Source organism: Rana temporaria, chromosome 6 (assembly GCF_905171775.1).
Source record: "Rana temporaria chromosome 6, aRanTem1.1, whole genome shotgun sequence".
Lineage (NCBI taxonomy): Eukaryota > Metazoa > Chordata > Amphibia > Anura > Ranidae > Rana > Rana temporaria.
The window spans coordinates 221,837,750-221,854,536 of record NC_053494.1 but is presented as its reverse complement, the minus strand read 5'-3'; the positions used below and the strand labels follow the sequence as shown (position 1 = coordinate 221,854,536).

The window sequence follows — 16,787 nt, the reverse complement described above, 5'->3', positions numbered from 1 at the left end:
TCATCATATGACACCACATGACATGGGGCTCGGTGTATGACATCATCATATGACACCACATGACATGGGGCTCGGTGTATGACATCATACGACACCACATGACATGGGGCTCGGTGTATGACATCATCATACGACACCACATGACATGGGGCTTGGTGTATGACATCATCATATGACACCACATGGCATGGGGCTCGGTGTATGACATCATCATATGACACCACATGGCATGGGGCTCAGTGTATGACATCATCATATGACACCACAAGGCATGGGGCTCGGTGTATGACATCATATGACACCACATGACATGGGGCTTGGTGTATGACATCATATGACACCACATGACATGGGGCTTGGTGTATGACATCATCATATGACACCACATGACATGGGGCTCAGTGTATGACATCATCATATGACACCACATGACATGGGGCTTGGTGTATGACATCATCATATGACACCACATGACATGGGGCTCAGTGTATGACATCATCATATGACACCACATGACATGGGGCTCGGTGTATGACATCATATGACACCACATGACATGGGGCTCGGTGTATGACATCATCATATGACACCACATGGCATGGGGCTCAGTGTATGACATCATCATATGACACCACATGGCATGGGGCTCGGTGTATGACATCATCATATGACACCACATGGCATGGGGCTCGGTGTATGACATCATCATATGACACCACATGACATGGGGCTCGGTGTATGACATCATCATATGACACCACATGACATGGGGCTCGGTGTATGACATCATATGACACCACATGACATGGGGCTCGGTGTATGACATCATATGACACCACATGACATGGGGCTCGGTGTATGACATCATATGACACCACATGACATGGGGCTCGGTGTATGACATCATATGACACCACATGACATGGGGCTCGGTGTATGACATCATATGACACCACATGACATGGGGCTCGGTGTATGACATCATATGACACCACATGACATGGGGCTCGGTGTATGACATCATCATATGACACCACATGACATGGGGCTCGGTGCATGACATCATCATATGACACCACATGGCATGGGGCTCGGTGTATGACATCATCATATGACACCACATGACATGGGGCTCGGTGTATGACATCATATGACACCACATGACATGGGGCTCGGTGTATGACATCATATGACACCACATGACATGGGGCTCGGTGTATGACATCATATGACACCACATGACATGGGGCTCGGTGTATGACATCATATGACACCACATGACATGGGGCTTGGTGTATGACATCATATGACACCACATGACATGGGGCTCGGTGTATGACATCATATGACACCACATGACATGGGGCTCGGTGTATGACATCATCATATGACACCACATGACATGGGGCTCGGTGCATGACATCATCATATGACACCACATGGCATGGGGCTCGGTGCATGACATCATCATATGACACCACATGACATGGGGCTCGGTGTATGACATCATATGACACCACATGGCATGGGGCTCGGTGTATGACATCATCATATGACACCACATGGCATGGGGCTCGGTGTATGACATCATCATATGACACCACATGACATGGGGCTCGGTGTATGACATCATCATATGACACCACATGACATGGGGCTCGGTGTATGACATCATCATATGACACCACATGACATGGGGCTCGGTGTATGACATCATCATATGACACCACATGACATGGGGCTCGGTGTATGACATCATCATATGACACCACATGGCATGGGGCTCGGTGTATGACATCATCATATGACACCACAAGACATGGGGCTCGGTGTATGACATCATCATATGACACCACAAGACATGGGGCTCGGTGTATGACATCATCATATGACACCACATGACATGGGGCTCGGTGTATGACATCATCATATGACACCACATGACATGGGGCTCGGTGTATGACATCATATGACACCACATGACATGGGGCTCGGTGTATGACATCATATGACACCACATGACATGGGGCTCGGTGTATGACATCATATGACACCACATGACATGGGGCTCGGTGTATGACATCATCATATGACACCACATGACATGGGGCTCGGTGCATGACATCATCATATGACACCACATGACATGGGGCTCGGTGTATGACATCATCATATGACACCACATGACATGGGGCTCGGTGTATGACATCATACGACACCACATGACATGGGGCTCGGTGTATGACATCATACGACACCACATGACATGGGGCTTGGTGTATGACATCATCATATGACACCACAAGACATGGGGCTCAGTGTATGACATCATCATATGACACCACATGACATGGGGCTTGGTGTATGACATCATCATATGACACCACATGACATGGGGCTCAGTGTATGACATCATCATATGACACCACATGACATGGGGCTCGGTGTATGACATCATATGACACCACATGACATGGGGCTCGGTGTATGACATCATCATATGACACCACATGGCATGGGGCTCAGTGTATGACATCATCATATGACACCACATGGCATGGGGCTCGGTGTATGACATCATCATATGACACCACATGGCATGGGGCTCGGTGTATGACATCATCATATGACACCACATGACATGGGGCTCGGTGTATGACATCATCATATGACACCACATGACATGGGGCTCGGTGTATGACATCATATGACACCACATGACATGGGGCTCGGTGTATGACATCATATGACACCACATGACATGGGGCTCGGTGTATGACATCATATGACACCACATGACATGGGGCTCGGTGTATGACATCATATGACACCACATGACATGGGGCTCGGTGTATGACATCATATGACACCACATGACATGGGGCTCGGTGTATGACATCATATGACACCACATGACATGGGGCTCGGTGTATGACATCATCATATGACACCACATGACATGGGGCTCGGTGTATGACATCATCATATGACACCACATGACATGGGGCTCGGTGTATGACATCATATGACACCACATGACATGGGGCTCGGTGTATGACATCATATGACACCACATGACATGGGGCTCGGTGTATGACATCATATGACACCACATGACATGGGGCTCGGTGTATGACATCATCATATGACACCACACGGTATGGGGCTCGGTGTATGACATCATCATATGACACCACATGACATGGGGCTCGGTGTATGACATCATCATATGACACCACATGACATGGGGCTCGGTGTATGACATCATCATATGACACCACATGACATGGGGCTCGGTGCATGACATCATCATATGACACCACATGACATGGGGCTCGGTGTATGACATCATCATATGACACCACATGACATGGGGCTCGGTGTATGACATCATACGACACCACATGACATGGGGCTCGGTGTATGACATCATCATACGACACCACATGACATGGGGCTTGGTGTATGACATCATCATATGACACCACATGGCATGGGGCTCGGTGTATGACATCATCATATGACACCACATGGCATGGGGCTCAGTGTATGACATCATCATATGACACCACAAGGCATGGGGCTCGGTGTATGACATCATATGACACCACATGGCATGGGGCTTGGTGTATGACATCATATGACACCACATGACATGGGGCTTGGTGTATGACATCATCATATGACACCACAAGACATGGGGCTCAGTGTATGACATCATCATATGACACCACATGACATGGGGCTTGGTGTATGACATCATCATATGACACCACATGACATGGGGCTCAGTGTATGACATCATCATATGACACCACATGACATGGGGCTCGGTGTATGACATCATATGACACCACATGACATGGGGCTCGGTGTATGACATCATCATATGACACCACATGGCATGGGGCTCAGTGTATGACATCATCATATGACACCACATGGCATGGGGCTCGGTGTATGACATCATCATATGACACCACATGGCATGGGGCTCGGTGTATGACATCATCATATGACACCACATGACATGGGGCTCGGTGTATGACATCATCATATGACACCACATGACATGGGGCTCGGTGTATGACATCATATGACACCACATGACATGGGGCTCGGTGTATGACATCATATGACACCACATGACATGGGGCTCGGTGTATGACATCATATGACACCACATGACATGGGGCTCGGTGTATGACATCATATGACACCACATGACATGGGGCTCGGTGTATGACATCATATGACACCACATGACATGGGGCTCGGTGTATGACATCATATGACACCACATGACATGGGGCTCGGTGTATGACATCATCATATGACACCACATGACATGGGGCTCGGTGCATGACATCATCATATGACACCACATGGCATGGGGCTCGGTGTATGACATCATCATATGACACCACATGACATGGGGCTCGGTGTATGACATCATATGACACCACATGACATGGGGCTCGGTGTATGACATCATATGACACCACATGACATGGGGCTCGGTGTATGACATCATATGACACCACATGACATGGGGCTCGGTGTATGACATCATATGACACCACATGACATGGGGCTCGGTGTATGACATCATATGACACCACATGACATGGGGCTCGGTGTATGACATCATATGACACCACATGACATGGGGCTCGGTGTATGACATCATCATATGACACCACATGACATGGGGCTCGGTGCATGACATCATCATATGACACCACATGGCATGGGGCTCGGTGCATGACATCATCATATGACACCACATGACATGGGGCTCGGTGTATGACATCATATGACACCACATGACATGGGGCTCGGTGTATGACATCATATGACACCACATGACATGGGGCTCGGTGTATGACATCATCATATGACACCACATGACATGGGGCTCGGTGCATGACATCATCATATGACACCACATGACATGGGGCTCGGTGTATGACATCAGATGACACCACATGACATGGGGCTCGGTGTATGACATCATCATATGACACCACATGACATGGGGCTCGGTGTATGACATCATCATATGACACCACATGACATGGGGCTCGGTGTATGACATCATCATATGACACCACATGACATGGGGCTCGGTGTATGACATCATCATATGACACCACATGACATGGGGCTCGGTGTATGACATCATATGACACCACATGGTATGGGGCTCGGTGTATGACATCATATGACACCACATGACATGGGGCTCGGTGTATGACATCATACGACACCACATGACATGGGGCTCGGTGTATGACATCATCATATGACACCACATGGCATGGGGCTCAGTGTATGACATCATCATATGACACCACAAGGCATGGGGCTCGGTGTATGACATTATATGACACCACATGGCATGGGGCTTGGTGTATGACATCATATGACACCACATGACATGGGGCTTGGTGTATGACATCATATGACACCACATGACATGGGGCTCGGTGTATGACATCATCATATGACACCACATGGCATGGGGCTCAGTGTATGACATCATCATATGACACCACATGACATGGGGCTCGGTATATGACATCATCATACGACACCACATGACATGGGGCTTGGTGTATGACATCATCATATGACACCACATGACATGGGGCTCGGTGTATGACATCATATGACACCACATGACATGGGGCTTGGTGTATGACATCATATGACACCACATGGCATGGGGCTCAGTGTATGACATCATCATATGACACCACATGACATGGGGCTCGGTATATGACATCATCATACGACACCACATGACATGGGGCTTGGTGTATGACATCATCATATGACACCACATGACATGGGGCTCGGTGTATGACATCATATGACACCACATGACATGGGGCTTGGTGTATGACATCATATGACACCACATGACATGGGGCTCGGTGTATGACATCATATGACACCACATGACATGGGGCTCGGTGTATGACATCATCATATGACACCACATGACATGGGGCTCGGTGTATGACATCATATGACACCACATGACATGGGGCTCGGTGTATGACATCATCATACGACACCACATGGCATGGGGCTCGGTGTATGACATCATATGACACCACATGGCATGGGGCTCAGTGTATAACATCATCATATGACACCACATGACATGGGGCTCGGTGTATGACATCATCATATGACACCACATGGCATGGGGCTCGGTGTATGACATCATCATATGACACCACATGGCATGGGGCTCGGTGTATGACATCATATGACACCACATGGCATGGGGCTCGGTGTATGACATCATATGACACCACATGACATGGGGCTCGGTGTATGACATCATCATATGACACCACATGGCATGGGGCTCGGTGTATGACATCATATGACACCACATGACATGGGGCTCGGTGTATGACATCATCATATGACACCACATGGTATGGGGTTCGGTGTATGACATCATCATATGACACCACATGGTATGGGGTTCGGTGTATGACATCACACAGCACCGGTCTCCTTATATTATGACATTAGATCCGATCGCAGCGCTCGGCTCGGATACCGAAAACTTCCACAAGGAGGCGGAGCCTTTCTGGGGGAAAATATTCGGAATATCCGACATTCCTGAACTCAGGACAGGTAATACCCAGAATCCTCTGTGTGCTGCAAAACTCCGCCCACCTGCTGATCCAAACTGAGATCTGCACACCTGTCACAGGTGACTTTTCAGGGAGGCGGAACGTCTTTTCTGAACATGAAAAACAGATTTCTGGGAACCGTCAGCCAGTCATGTGGGCAACGCTGGCATCGTATATCCTACAAGAGATCGGATCATACAGAGCACCGCCCACCTCCTACAGAGCACCGCCCCCACCTCCTACAGAGCACCGCCCCCACCTCCTACAGAGCACCGCCCCCACCTCATACAGAGCACCGCCCCCACCTCATACAGAGCACCGCCCCCACCTCATACAGAGCACCGCCCCCACCTCATACAGAGCACCGCCCCCACCTCATACAGAGCACCGCCCACCTCATACAGAGCACCGCCCCACCTCATACAGAGCACCGCCCCACCTCATACAGAGCACCGCCCACCTCATACAGAGCACCGCCCACCTCATACAGAGCACCGCCCCACCTCCTACAGAGCACCGCCCCACCTCCTACAGAGCACCGCCCCACCTCCTACAGAGCACCGCCCCACCTCCTACAGAGCACCGCCACACCTCCTACAGAGCACCGCCCCACCTCCTACAGAGCACCGCCTCACCTCCTACAGAGCACCGCCCACCTCGCTAGGACCTGTAGTTCCACCCACAACCTCACATCCCTTTCTAATCCCCCTCCCCCCGATCCTTGGCAAGAAATGACTGGAACTCTATGAGAAGAGCACCCCCTGCTGGAACTTACCGGAACTGCCAACCCGTCACCAGATTGGTGTATTTCATGAGATATCCGCAGATGTTCTCCATGTGATCACTGCAAGAAAGAGGAGAGACGTCACATCACGATCCCATCCCCCACCCTTCTTATATCCCATCCCCCAGCCTTCTTATATCCCATCCCCCACCCTTCTTATATCTCATCCCCCACCCTTCTTATATCCCATCCCTGCCCCCACCCTTCTTATATCCCATCCCTGCCCCCACCCTTCTTATATCCCATCTCTATGGGAGGAGTCACATTTTTATTTATTTAAATTTTTTTATATTCCCCCCCCCCCCCTACGCCGCAGACACAACGAGGGGCACGACGCGCCGCAGACACAACGAGGGGCACGACGCGCCGCAGACACAACGAGGGGCACGACGCGCCGCAGACACAACGAGGGGCACGACGCGCCGCAGACACAACGATCGCACGACGCGCCGCAGACACAACAAGGGGCATGATGATATTGGAGGGGGGGGGGCAATGATGATGTGGGGGGACATCATGATATGGGGACACAAGTGTGTGATGATGATGTGGGGGGGGGGGGGGGTCATGATATGGGGGAGGGGGGCAGGCACACAGGGTGCATTGATGATGTGGGGGGGGGCACACACAGGGGTGGTTAATGATGTGGGGGGGCTTCATGATATGGGGGGGCAGCACAGAGGGTGTAATGATGTTGATGTGGGGGGGCAGGCACAGGGGGTGAGATGTGGGGGGGCCCCCGACACACAGGGGTGTGTAATGATGATGAGGGGGAGGAAGGGGGCATCATGATATGGGGGGCAGGCACAGAGGGTGTAATGATGATGATGTGGGAGGGGGGAGGGCCTGCACATGGGGCGTAATGATGTGGGGGGCACAGGGGGTGCGATGATAATGTAGGGGGGAGCACAGAGGGTGAGGTGATGTGGGCGTCATAAAGGGGGGCAGGCACAGAGGGCGTGATGATATGGGGGGGGCCTGGACATGTGACGTAATGATGTGGGGGGCAGAGGGGGTGCAATGATGTGGGGGGGTAGGCAGAGAGGGTGCGATGATGTGGGGGGGCTCCGCACATGGGGCGTAATGATGTGGGGGTCACAGGGGGTGAGATGATGATGGGGGGGGGCTTTAACTGCCAATGATAAACAGGAAGCAGGTCACAGCGACACCTGGTGGCACCCAGAAACACTGCACACAGTAGGAATGAATAGGAAGCATAGGCTGGTCACAATGGAACCCAGTGACACCGCTGACCCCGTCACCGGAGAGTTTTTTTCCAATCGGAATCCGGTGATCGGCAATTGTCCAGCCCTGGCCTAAGCCGGCCACACAAGGATCGAAATTCGATCGGCTCAGCGGGGACGGACGGTGGACTGCGCCTTTAACTTCCATCCAAAGTCTATATATGTAACAATGTCTGGATCCTCTGTGTAACGTTACATTGTATTCATCACTTCTTATTTCATCAACTGACTCCACCCCCTCCATCATTCTGTGCTCCGCCCCAATTTATTTCAAATCAAAAATAAGAAGAAAAAAAAACAGAACTGTTCTTGTTTCGCTCACCAACCAATCACGTGCTGAGATCAGCGATATGGAAGGAAATCTGGTTGTCAGGGAAACAAGAACAGGCGAGTTCCTCAGGAAACGTTCTGCTGAGGGCGATAACTGCCGCTGGAAGATAAAGCCGCGTGACGCCTGGGAAGGGTCATGTGACCGATCATCAGCTGATGGATGTAAAAATTCCCCTCAACCAATCAGCATTCCTCTCTGCCGGCGGTTTAATATTTTCCCTCCGGTCTGGCCGGTGGGATGAATGATTAATGGCGCACCTCGCAGTCTGGACGCGGCCGGACCGGTCAGATAACGTGTTAAATATTAACGGAGTCTGCGGAGCGACGACTCCACTCCAACCAATCAGAATCCAGGACACAATCCACAGGAGAGCCAGTCACTATGAGAGGATGAAAACAGAGATACAATGTAACAAGAGCCCCCCCTATGGACAGTATGGGGGGTCTCTGTATACACTCCCCCCCCAGAGCACTCCGTATAGCCGGGTATAGGGGAGATCCTCCCCCCCCCCAGAGCACTCTGTATAGCCGGGTATAGGGGAGACCCCCCCCCCCAGAGCACTCCGTATAGCCAGGTATAGGGGAGTTCTCCCCCCCCCCCCAGAGCACTCCACACACAGAGCCGGGTATAGGGGAGACCCCCCCCCCCCAGAGCACTCCACACACAGAGCCGGGTATAGGGGAGATCCCCCCCCCCAGAGCACTCCACACACAGAGCCGGGTATAGGGGAGATCCCCCCCCCAGAGCACTCCACACACAGAGCCGGGTATAGGGGAGATCCCCCCCCCAGAGCACTCCACACACAGAGCCGGGTATAGGGAGATCCCCCCCCAGAGCACTCCACACACAGAGCCGGGTATAGGGGAGATCCCCCCCCAGAGCACTCCACACACAGAGCCGGGTATAGGAGAGATCCCCCCCCAGAGCACTCCACACACAGAGCCGGGTATAGGGGAGATCCCCCCCCCAGAGCACTCCACACACAGAGCCGGGTATAGGGAGATCCCCCCCCCAGAGCACTCCACACACAGAGCCGGGTATAGGGGAGATCCCCCCCCAGAGCACTCCACACACAGAGCCGGGTATAGGGGAGATCCCCCCCAGAGCACTCCACACACAGAGCCGGGTATAGGGAGATCCCCCCCCCCCAGAGCACTCCACACACAGAGCCGGGTATAGGGGAGATCCCCCCAGAGCACTCCACACACAGAGCCGGGTATAGGGGAGATCCCCCCCAGAGCACTCCGTATAGCCGGGTATAGGGGAGATCCAGAAGAAGAAACTGAAAGTGCTCTGGAGGCGGTCAGAGAGCGTCTGATTGGTTGTCGGGAGGAGGACACAATGTGTATACAGCGTATCTATGGACTCCTCATCATGTGACGCGGACGCTCCGCACAGTGTGACCTCTATGGTGTCATTCCTCCCGCCAGCCCTGAGTCACATGCAGAGCGAAGAGGACCGGTCACACCGACACTCTCTGTATACACACATAGGCCACGCCGACCGAGACCACGCTTATGTCTGATGTGTGGGGGCGGGGACAGGAAGGGAGCCAATAGGCGACAGTGGGGGACGGTGTAATTTGCCCCCCTTACATAGAAATGAAGGGTCTATAATTCTTCTCATAGGTGTATTTTATATGATAGAGACAGAAGATCAACCAAAACTCCAGAGAGATCACATGATACAAATTAGGGTTGTCCCGATACTAAGCATTTCCCCAGAGTACAAAAAATGCTCCGATACTTCACCCGATACCGGACTTTCCCTGTATCCTCCTCCAGTTCTCCCCCCATCCGTTCTGCTCTCCCCCTCCACGCTCCGTGTCCCCCCTCCATGCCACTGCTATCCTCCTGGGTTCTGCTCTCCCACACCACGCTCTGTGTCCCCCTTTCTGTACCGCTGCTATCCTCCTTGGCTCTCCGCTCCCCCTCCATGCTCCATGTCCCCCCTCCGTGCCGCTGCTATCCTCCTGGGTTCTGCTCTCCCCCAACATGCTCTGTGTCCCCCCTTCTGTACCGCTGCTATCCTCCTTGGCTCTGCGCTCCCCCCTCCATGCCGCTGCTATCCTCCTTGGCTCTGTGCTCCCCCCTCCATGCCGCTGCTATCCTCCTTGGCTCTGTGCTCCCCCCTCCATGCCGCTGCTATCCTCCTTGGCTCTGTGCTCCCCGCTCCATGCCGCTGCTATCCTCCTTGGCTCTGTGCTCCCCCCTCCATGCCGCTGCTATCCTCCTCGATTCTGCTCTCCCCCTCCGTGCCTCTGCTGCCACCCTCCGTGCCTCTGCTGTCCCATTCCGTGCCGCTGTTGTCCCCCACTGTCCTGCTGTTGTCCCCCACTGTCCTGCTGCTGCCACCCTCCGTCCCGCTGCAGCCACCCTCCGTGCCTCTGCTGTCCCATTCCGTGCCGCTGTTGTCCTCCACTGTCCCGCTGTTGTCCCCCACTGTCCCGCTGCTCTCCCCCTCCGTGCCTCTGCTGTCCCATTCCGTGCCGCCGTTGTCCCCCACTGTCCCGCTGCTGCCACCCTCCGTCCCGCTGCTCTCCCACTGAGTGCCTCTGCTGTCCCATTCAGTGCCGCTGTTGTCCCCCACTGTCCCGCTGCTCTCACCCTCCGTGCCGCTGCTCTCCTATTCCCTGCCGCTGCTGTCCCCCACTTTCCCGCCGCTGCCACTCTCCGTGCAGCTGCTCTCCCCCTCCGTGCCGCTGTTGTCCCCCACTGTACCGCTGCTGCCACCCTCCGTCCCGCAGCTCTCCCATTCCGTGCCGCTGTTGTCCCCCACTGTCACCCTCCATGCCGCTGCTCTCCCCCTGAGTGCCTCTGCTGTCCCATTCCGTGCCGCTGTTGTCCCCCACTGTCCAGCTGCTCTCCCCCTCCGTGCCACTGCTCTACCATTCCGTGACACTGCTCTACCATTCCGTGCCGCTGCTGTCCTCCACTGTCCCGCCGTTGTCCCCCACTGTCCCGCTGCTGCCACCCTCCGTCCCGCTGCTCTCCCACTGAGTGCCTCTGCTGTCCCATTCAGTGCCGCTGTTGTCCCCCACTGTCCCACTGCTCTCCCCCTCCGTGCCGCTGCTCTCCCATTCCGTGCCGCTGCTGTCCCCCACTTTCCCGCTGCTGCCACTCTCCGTGCTGCTGCTCTCCCCCTCCGTGCCGCTGTTGTCCCCCACTGTACCGCTGCTGCCACCCTCCGTCCCGCAGCTCTCCCATTCCGTGCCGCTGTTGTCCCCCACTGTCCCGCTGCCACGATCCATGCCGCTGCTCTCCCCCTGAGTGCCTCTGCTGTCCCATTCCGTGCCGCTGTTGTCCCCCACTGTCCCGCTGCTCTCCCCCTCTGTGCCACTGCTCTACCATTCCGTGACGCTGCTCTACCATTCCGTGACGCTGTTGTCCTCCACTGTCCCGCTGCTGTCACCCTCTGTGCCGCTGCTCTCCCCCCTCTGTGACGCTGCTCTCCCCCCTCCGTGGTGTCACTCTCCATGTCCTCCTCCTCTGTCAGGACGGAGAGCGGCGGTAGGAGCCGCTGAACCCGGCTCCTACCTTTTCCGAATGAACAGAGTCAGTGATCACTGACTCTGTCCATTCATATAACTAAAACATCGTAACCTGTGTTTACAATGTTTCAGTTTATGAATGGATAGGAGCCCCTGTCTTCTCTCCATTAATTTTCAGTGCAGCTGAGAAAGGGACTGGGGAATCTGTGTCCTTAGTCCCTTTCTCTGTCTCAAAGGGGAGATGTCAGAGGCCTGTTAAGCCCCCCGATATCTCACCAAAGCCCCCCCAACAGGGCTGAATGAAAAAAAAAAAATTGCAATAAATAATTAAAAAATTTAAATATAAATAATAATAATAATAATAATAAAAAAACACACTGACACTACCCCCCCCATCCCTAAAAAAAAAAATAGTAAAAAATAAAAATTGTGTAAAAATAAAAAAATACCACCACGGTCACATGACATTAAAAAAAAAAGTATCAGTATTCGGTATCGGCGAGTACTTGAAAAAAAGTATCGGTACTCGGTTTTAAAAAAGTGGTATCGGGACAACCCTAATACAAATGTTATAAATGGAGGAAAATAAGTATTTGATCCCCCGACCAACAATAATCCCCTCCCCCGCCACAGACTGGCTACAGGGGGCGCTCATGTGGTCCACAGATCAGTCCTGTCCATGTAAGAAGGTTCTCGTTATGTGTATAAAAGACGCCCGTCCACAGAATCGCTTTCCTCCAATCACATCTCACCATCATAAGGAGAAGACCAAAGATCTGTCAGAGGACGTCGGGGAGAAGATCGGAGATCGGCACAAGGCTGGGAGGGGCTACAAGACCCTCAGCAAGAAGCTTGGTGAGAAGGAGACGACTGCGAGGAGCGATTGGAAGAAATACAAAATAACGATCGATCGTCCTCGGTCTGGAGTTCAATGGAAGATTTCGCCTCATGGGGTGAGGATGGTCATGAGAAAAGTGAGGGATCCGCCCACAACTACATGGGAGGAGCTTGTGAATGATCTCAGGGGAGACAATCATTATTTCCCCCCCTCCTGTAGAGGATCCTGGCCCGCCCTTTTTATTAAGGTCTGTCAATCATGGAGGCTCAGGTTGTGGGCGTTACCTATGCAAATACAGCCTGCCTAGGAACGCCTACCAGACTGACACATATGAAGGCATTTTGATATTTGCATAACTCCTCCCACTGCTTACATCAGGACTGAGGGCTCCTGGGAGGAGTTATCAGGAAGACATGTACAGCCCCCTGCCGGCCCCTCCCACCAGCATTACATAGAGAAGCGCAGAGACCCGGTGATGACACGTCGGCATCTTGTAACAGCTTTATTATTCCAGACAATTACGCTGGGGGACTCGCCTTGCCGACGCGTTTCACCTCGGAGTGTCTGAGATCATCCAACTTTTTTTTATCCAGCTTTATTTAAAAAAATTTACAAACTGACATTTGGTTGAGTACGGGTGGCGTGTACAATGGCGCCGACGCTGATGTAGCGGAGTACAAACACCGACCATGTGTCAGGTACAGAGGAGTATGGACAACCAATCAGCATCCAGAGCCCAGCTCATCACACAGCAGATTACCCCCCACTAAGGATGAGCTCTGGCGTATTCGCATAGAACACATGCGGAGCCCGCCAGGAAGTCGGGACCCGCGCTGCGCTAATCACAGCCAGGCAGACATTGTCCGATGCTCGGCTGCAGAGATCGGGAAATGTCTGCCTGGCTGTGATTAGCGCAGCGCGGGTCCCGACTTCCTGGCGGGCTCCGCATGTGTTCTATGCGAACACGCCGAAGCTCATCCTTACCCCCCACCCACCAGTAATAGACCCTCCCCCACCACCCCTCCTCACCTGTACTGCCAGGCCTTGCTGACTCCCCGGGGGGGCCCTCGGTTGTTATGCGGACTGGGGGCTGCGTCCAGCTTGCCGTCGCTGTCGGAGGCCTTCATGGCGGTGGCGGTTTCACCCTGCATGGTGGGGTCACCGGAGGGGGGGGGGCTCTCTCCGGGGGGTCACTCCTCTGGTAGAGACATCAGACGGCTGTCCCGATGGTGGCGACTCTTCCTAAAATCTGTGGGGGGGGGGTGCAAGAGCTGACAGTCTGTGGGCAGGTCACACTATGTACAGGGGGGGGCAGTGTGGGGGCACTATACAGAGGGAGAAAAAGGGGGGCTGCATGTATAGAGAATCTGGGGTCACCGAGGGGTATGGGGGAGAGGTGTATACATGGGGGGGGGCCTATACTGGGGTGTACAGATGAAGGGCCACTATAGGGACATGTATTGGTGTAGGGGGATTTCCTCTACAGTATGGGGGGGGGGGTAAATGGATTGGGGAGGCAGTATATGGGGGGCAGGTCTCCTATACTGGGGAGGTAAGTAGATGTGGGGCGTCTGTATAGAGGGGGTATGTAGATAAGGGGGTGCCCCTGTTTCTGGAGGTATATAGATGGGGGGTCTCTCTCAGGGAGTAAATAGATGGGGGGTCTCTATTTTGGGGGTCCTCCTCTCTCTCTGGAGGTATATAGATGGGGGGTCTCTATATTCGGGGTCCTCCTCTCTCAGGGAGTATATAGATGGGGGTCTCTGGTGGTATATAGATGGGGGGTCTCTATATTTTGGGGTTCTCCTCTCTCAGGGAGTATATAGATGGGGGTCTCTCTCTCAGGGAGTATATAGATGGGGGTCTCTGGTGGTATATAGATGAGGGGTCTCTATATTTTGGGGTCCTCCTCTCTCTCTAGTGGTATATAGATGGGGGTCTCTATATTTTGGGGTCCTCCTCTCTCAGGGAGTATATAGATGGTGGTATATAGATGAGGGGGTCTCTATATGTTGGGGTTCTCCTCTCTCTGGAGGTATAAAGATGGGGGTCTCTCTCAGGGAGTATATAGATGGAGGGTCTCTATATTCGGGGTGCCCCTCCCTCTCTCTCTGGAGGTCTGTAGACGAGGGGGGTCCTCTTCTCTCTCTCTCAGGCCCGGTGTCTCTCCCCCGTTCTCTCCATGTCTCCTCCTCGGCTTCCCCCGGGCTGGGCCTCAGCTCTTCCGTCACTTCCGGGTCACGAGTCGGCAGCGGCGGGGACGCCATGTTGGTTCCTGGCAGATTCTGCCAGTCGGTGGGCGGAGCCTATCACGAGCGGATTCCCTCCATTGCAGCTAATAACACCACCAAGTTCTCAGTGATTGGTGCAGAGCTCCCCGGGGGAGGGGAAAACATGGGAATATGGTGGTCCTGGAATATGGGGGTTCCAGGATATTGGGGAACTGGAATATGGGGGGTTCCAGGATATTGAGGAACTGGAGTATGGGGGGGTTCCAGGATATTGGGGAACTGGAATATGGGGGTTCCAGGATATTGGGGAACTGGAATATGGGGGTTCCAGGATATTGGGGAACTGGAATATGGGGGGTTCCAGGATATTGAGGAACTGGAGTATGGGGGGGTTCCAGGATATTGGGGAACTGGAATATGGGGGTTCCAGGATATTGGGGAACTGGAATATGGGGGTTCCCGGATATTGGGGAACTGGAATATGGGGGGTTCCAGGATATTGGGGAACTGGAATATGGGGGTTCCAGGATATTGGGGAACTGGAATATGGGGGGTTCCAGGATATTGGGGAACTGGAATATGGGGGTTCCAGGATATTGGGGAACTGGAATATGGGGGGTTCCAGGATATTGGGGAACTGGAATATGGGGGTTCCAGGATATTGGGGAACTGGAATATGGGGGGTTCCAGGATATTGGGGAACTGGAATATGGGGGTTCCAGGATATTGGGGAACTGGAATATGGGGGTTCCAGGATATTGGGGAACTGGAATATGGGGGTTCCAGGATATTGGGGAACTGTAATATGGGGGTTCCAGGATATTGGGGAACTGGAATATGGGGGGTTCCAGGATATTGAGGAACTGGAGTATGGGGGGGTTCCAGGATATTGGGGAACTGGAATATGGGGGTTCCAGGATATTGGGGAACTGGAATATGGGGGTTCCCGGATATTGGGGAACTGGAATATGGGGGGTTCCAGGATATTGGGGAACTGGAATATGGGGGTTCCAGGATATTGGGGAACTGGAATATGGGGGGTTCCAGGATATTGGGGAACTGGAATATGGGGGGTTCCAGGATATTGGGGAACTGGAATATGGGGGTTCCAGGATATTGGGGAACTGGAATATGGGGGGTTCCAGGATATTGGGGAACTGGAATATGGGGGTTCCAGGATATTGGGGAACTGGAATATGGGGGTTCCAGG

The 16,787-nt window shown here is 53.1% G+C and overlaps 1 protein-coding gene across 1 annotated transcript in view; it reads right to left on the bottom strand.

Moving 5' to 3' along the window:
- The window catches only part of OSBPL11 (oxysterol binding protein like 11), a 42,498-nt gene extending 27,856 nt beyond the window's left edge, over positions 1-14,642 (bottom strand). The window contains exons 1-2 of the mRNA XM_040358318.1: positions 14,376-14,642; positions 7,435-7,503 (exon numbers count right to left, since the gene is read on the bottom strand). Of these exons, the coding sequence (XP_040214252.1) occupies positions 7,435-7,503; positions 14,376-14,497 (191 nt within the window). The 5' untranslated portion in view covers positions 14,498-14,642. The remainder of the gene's footprint in view (positions 1-7,434; positions 7,504-14,375) is intronic.
- Positions 14,643-16,787: the final 2,145 nt, after the last annotated feature.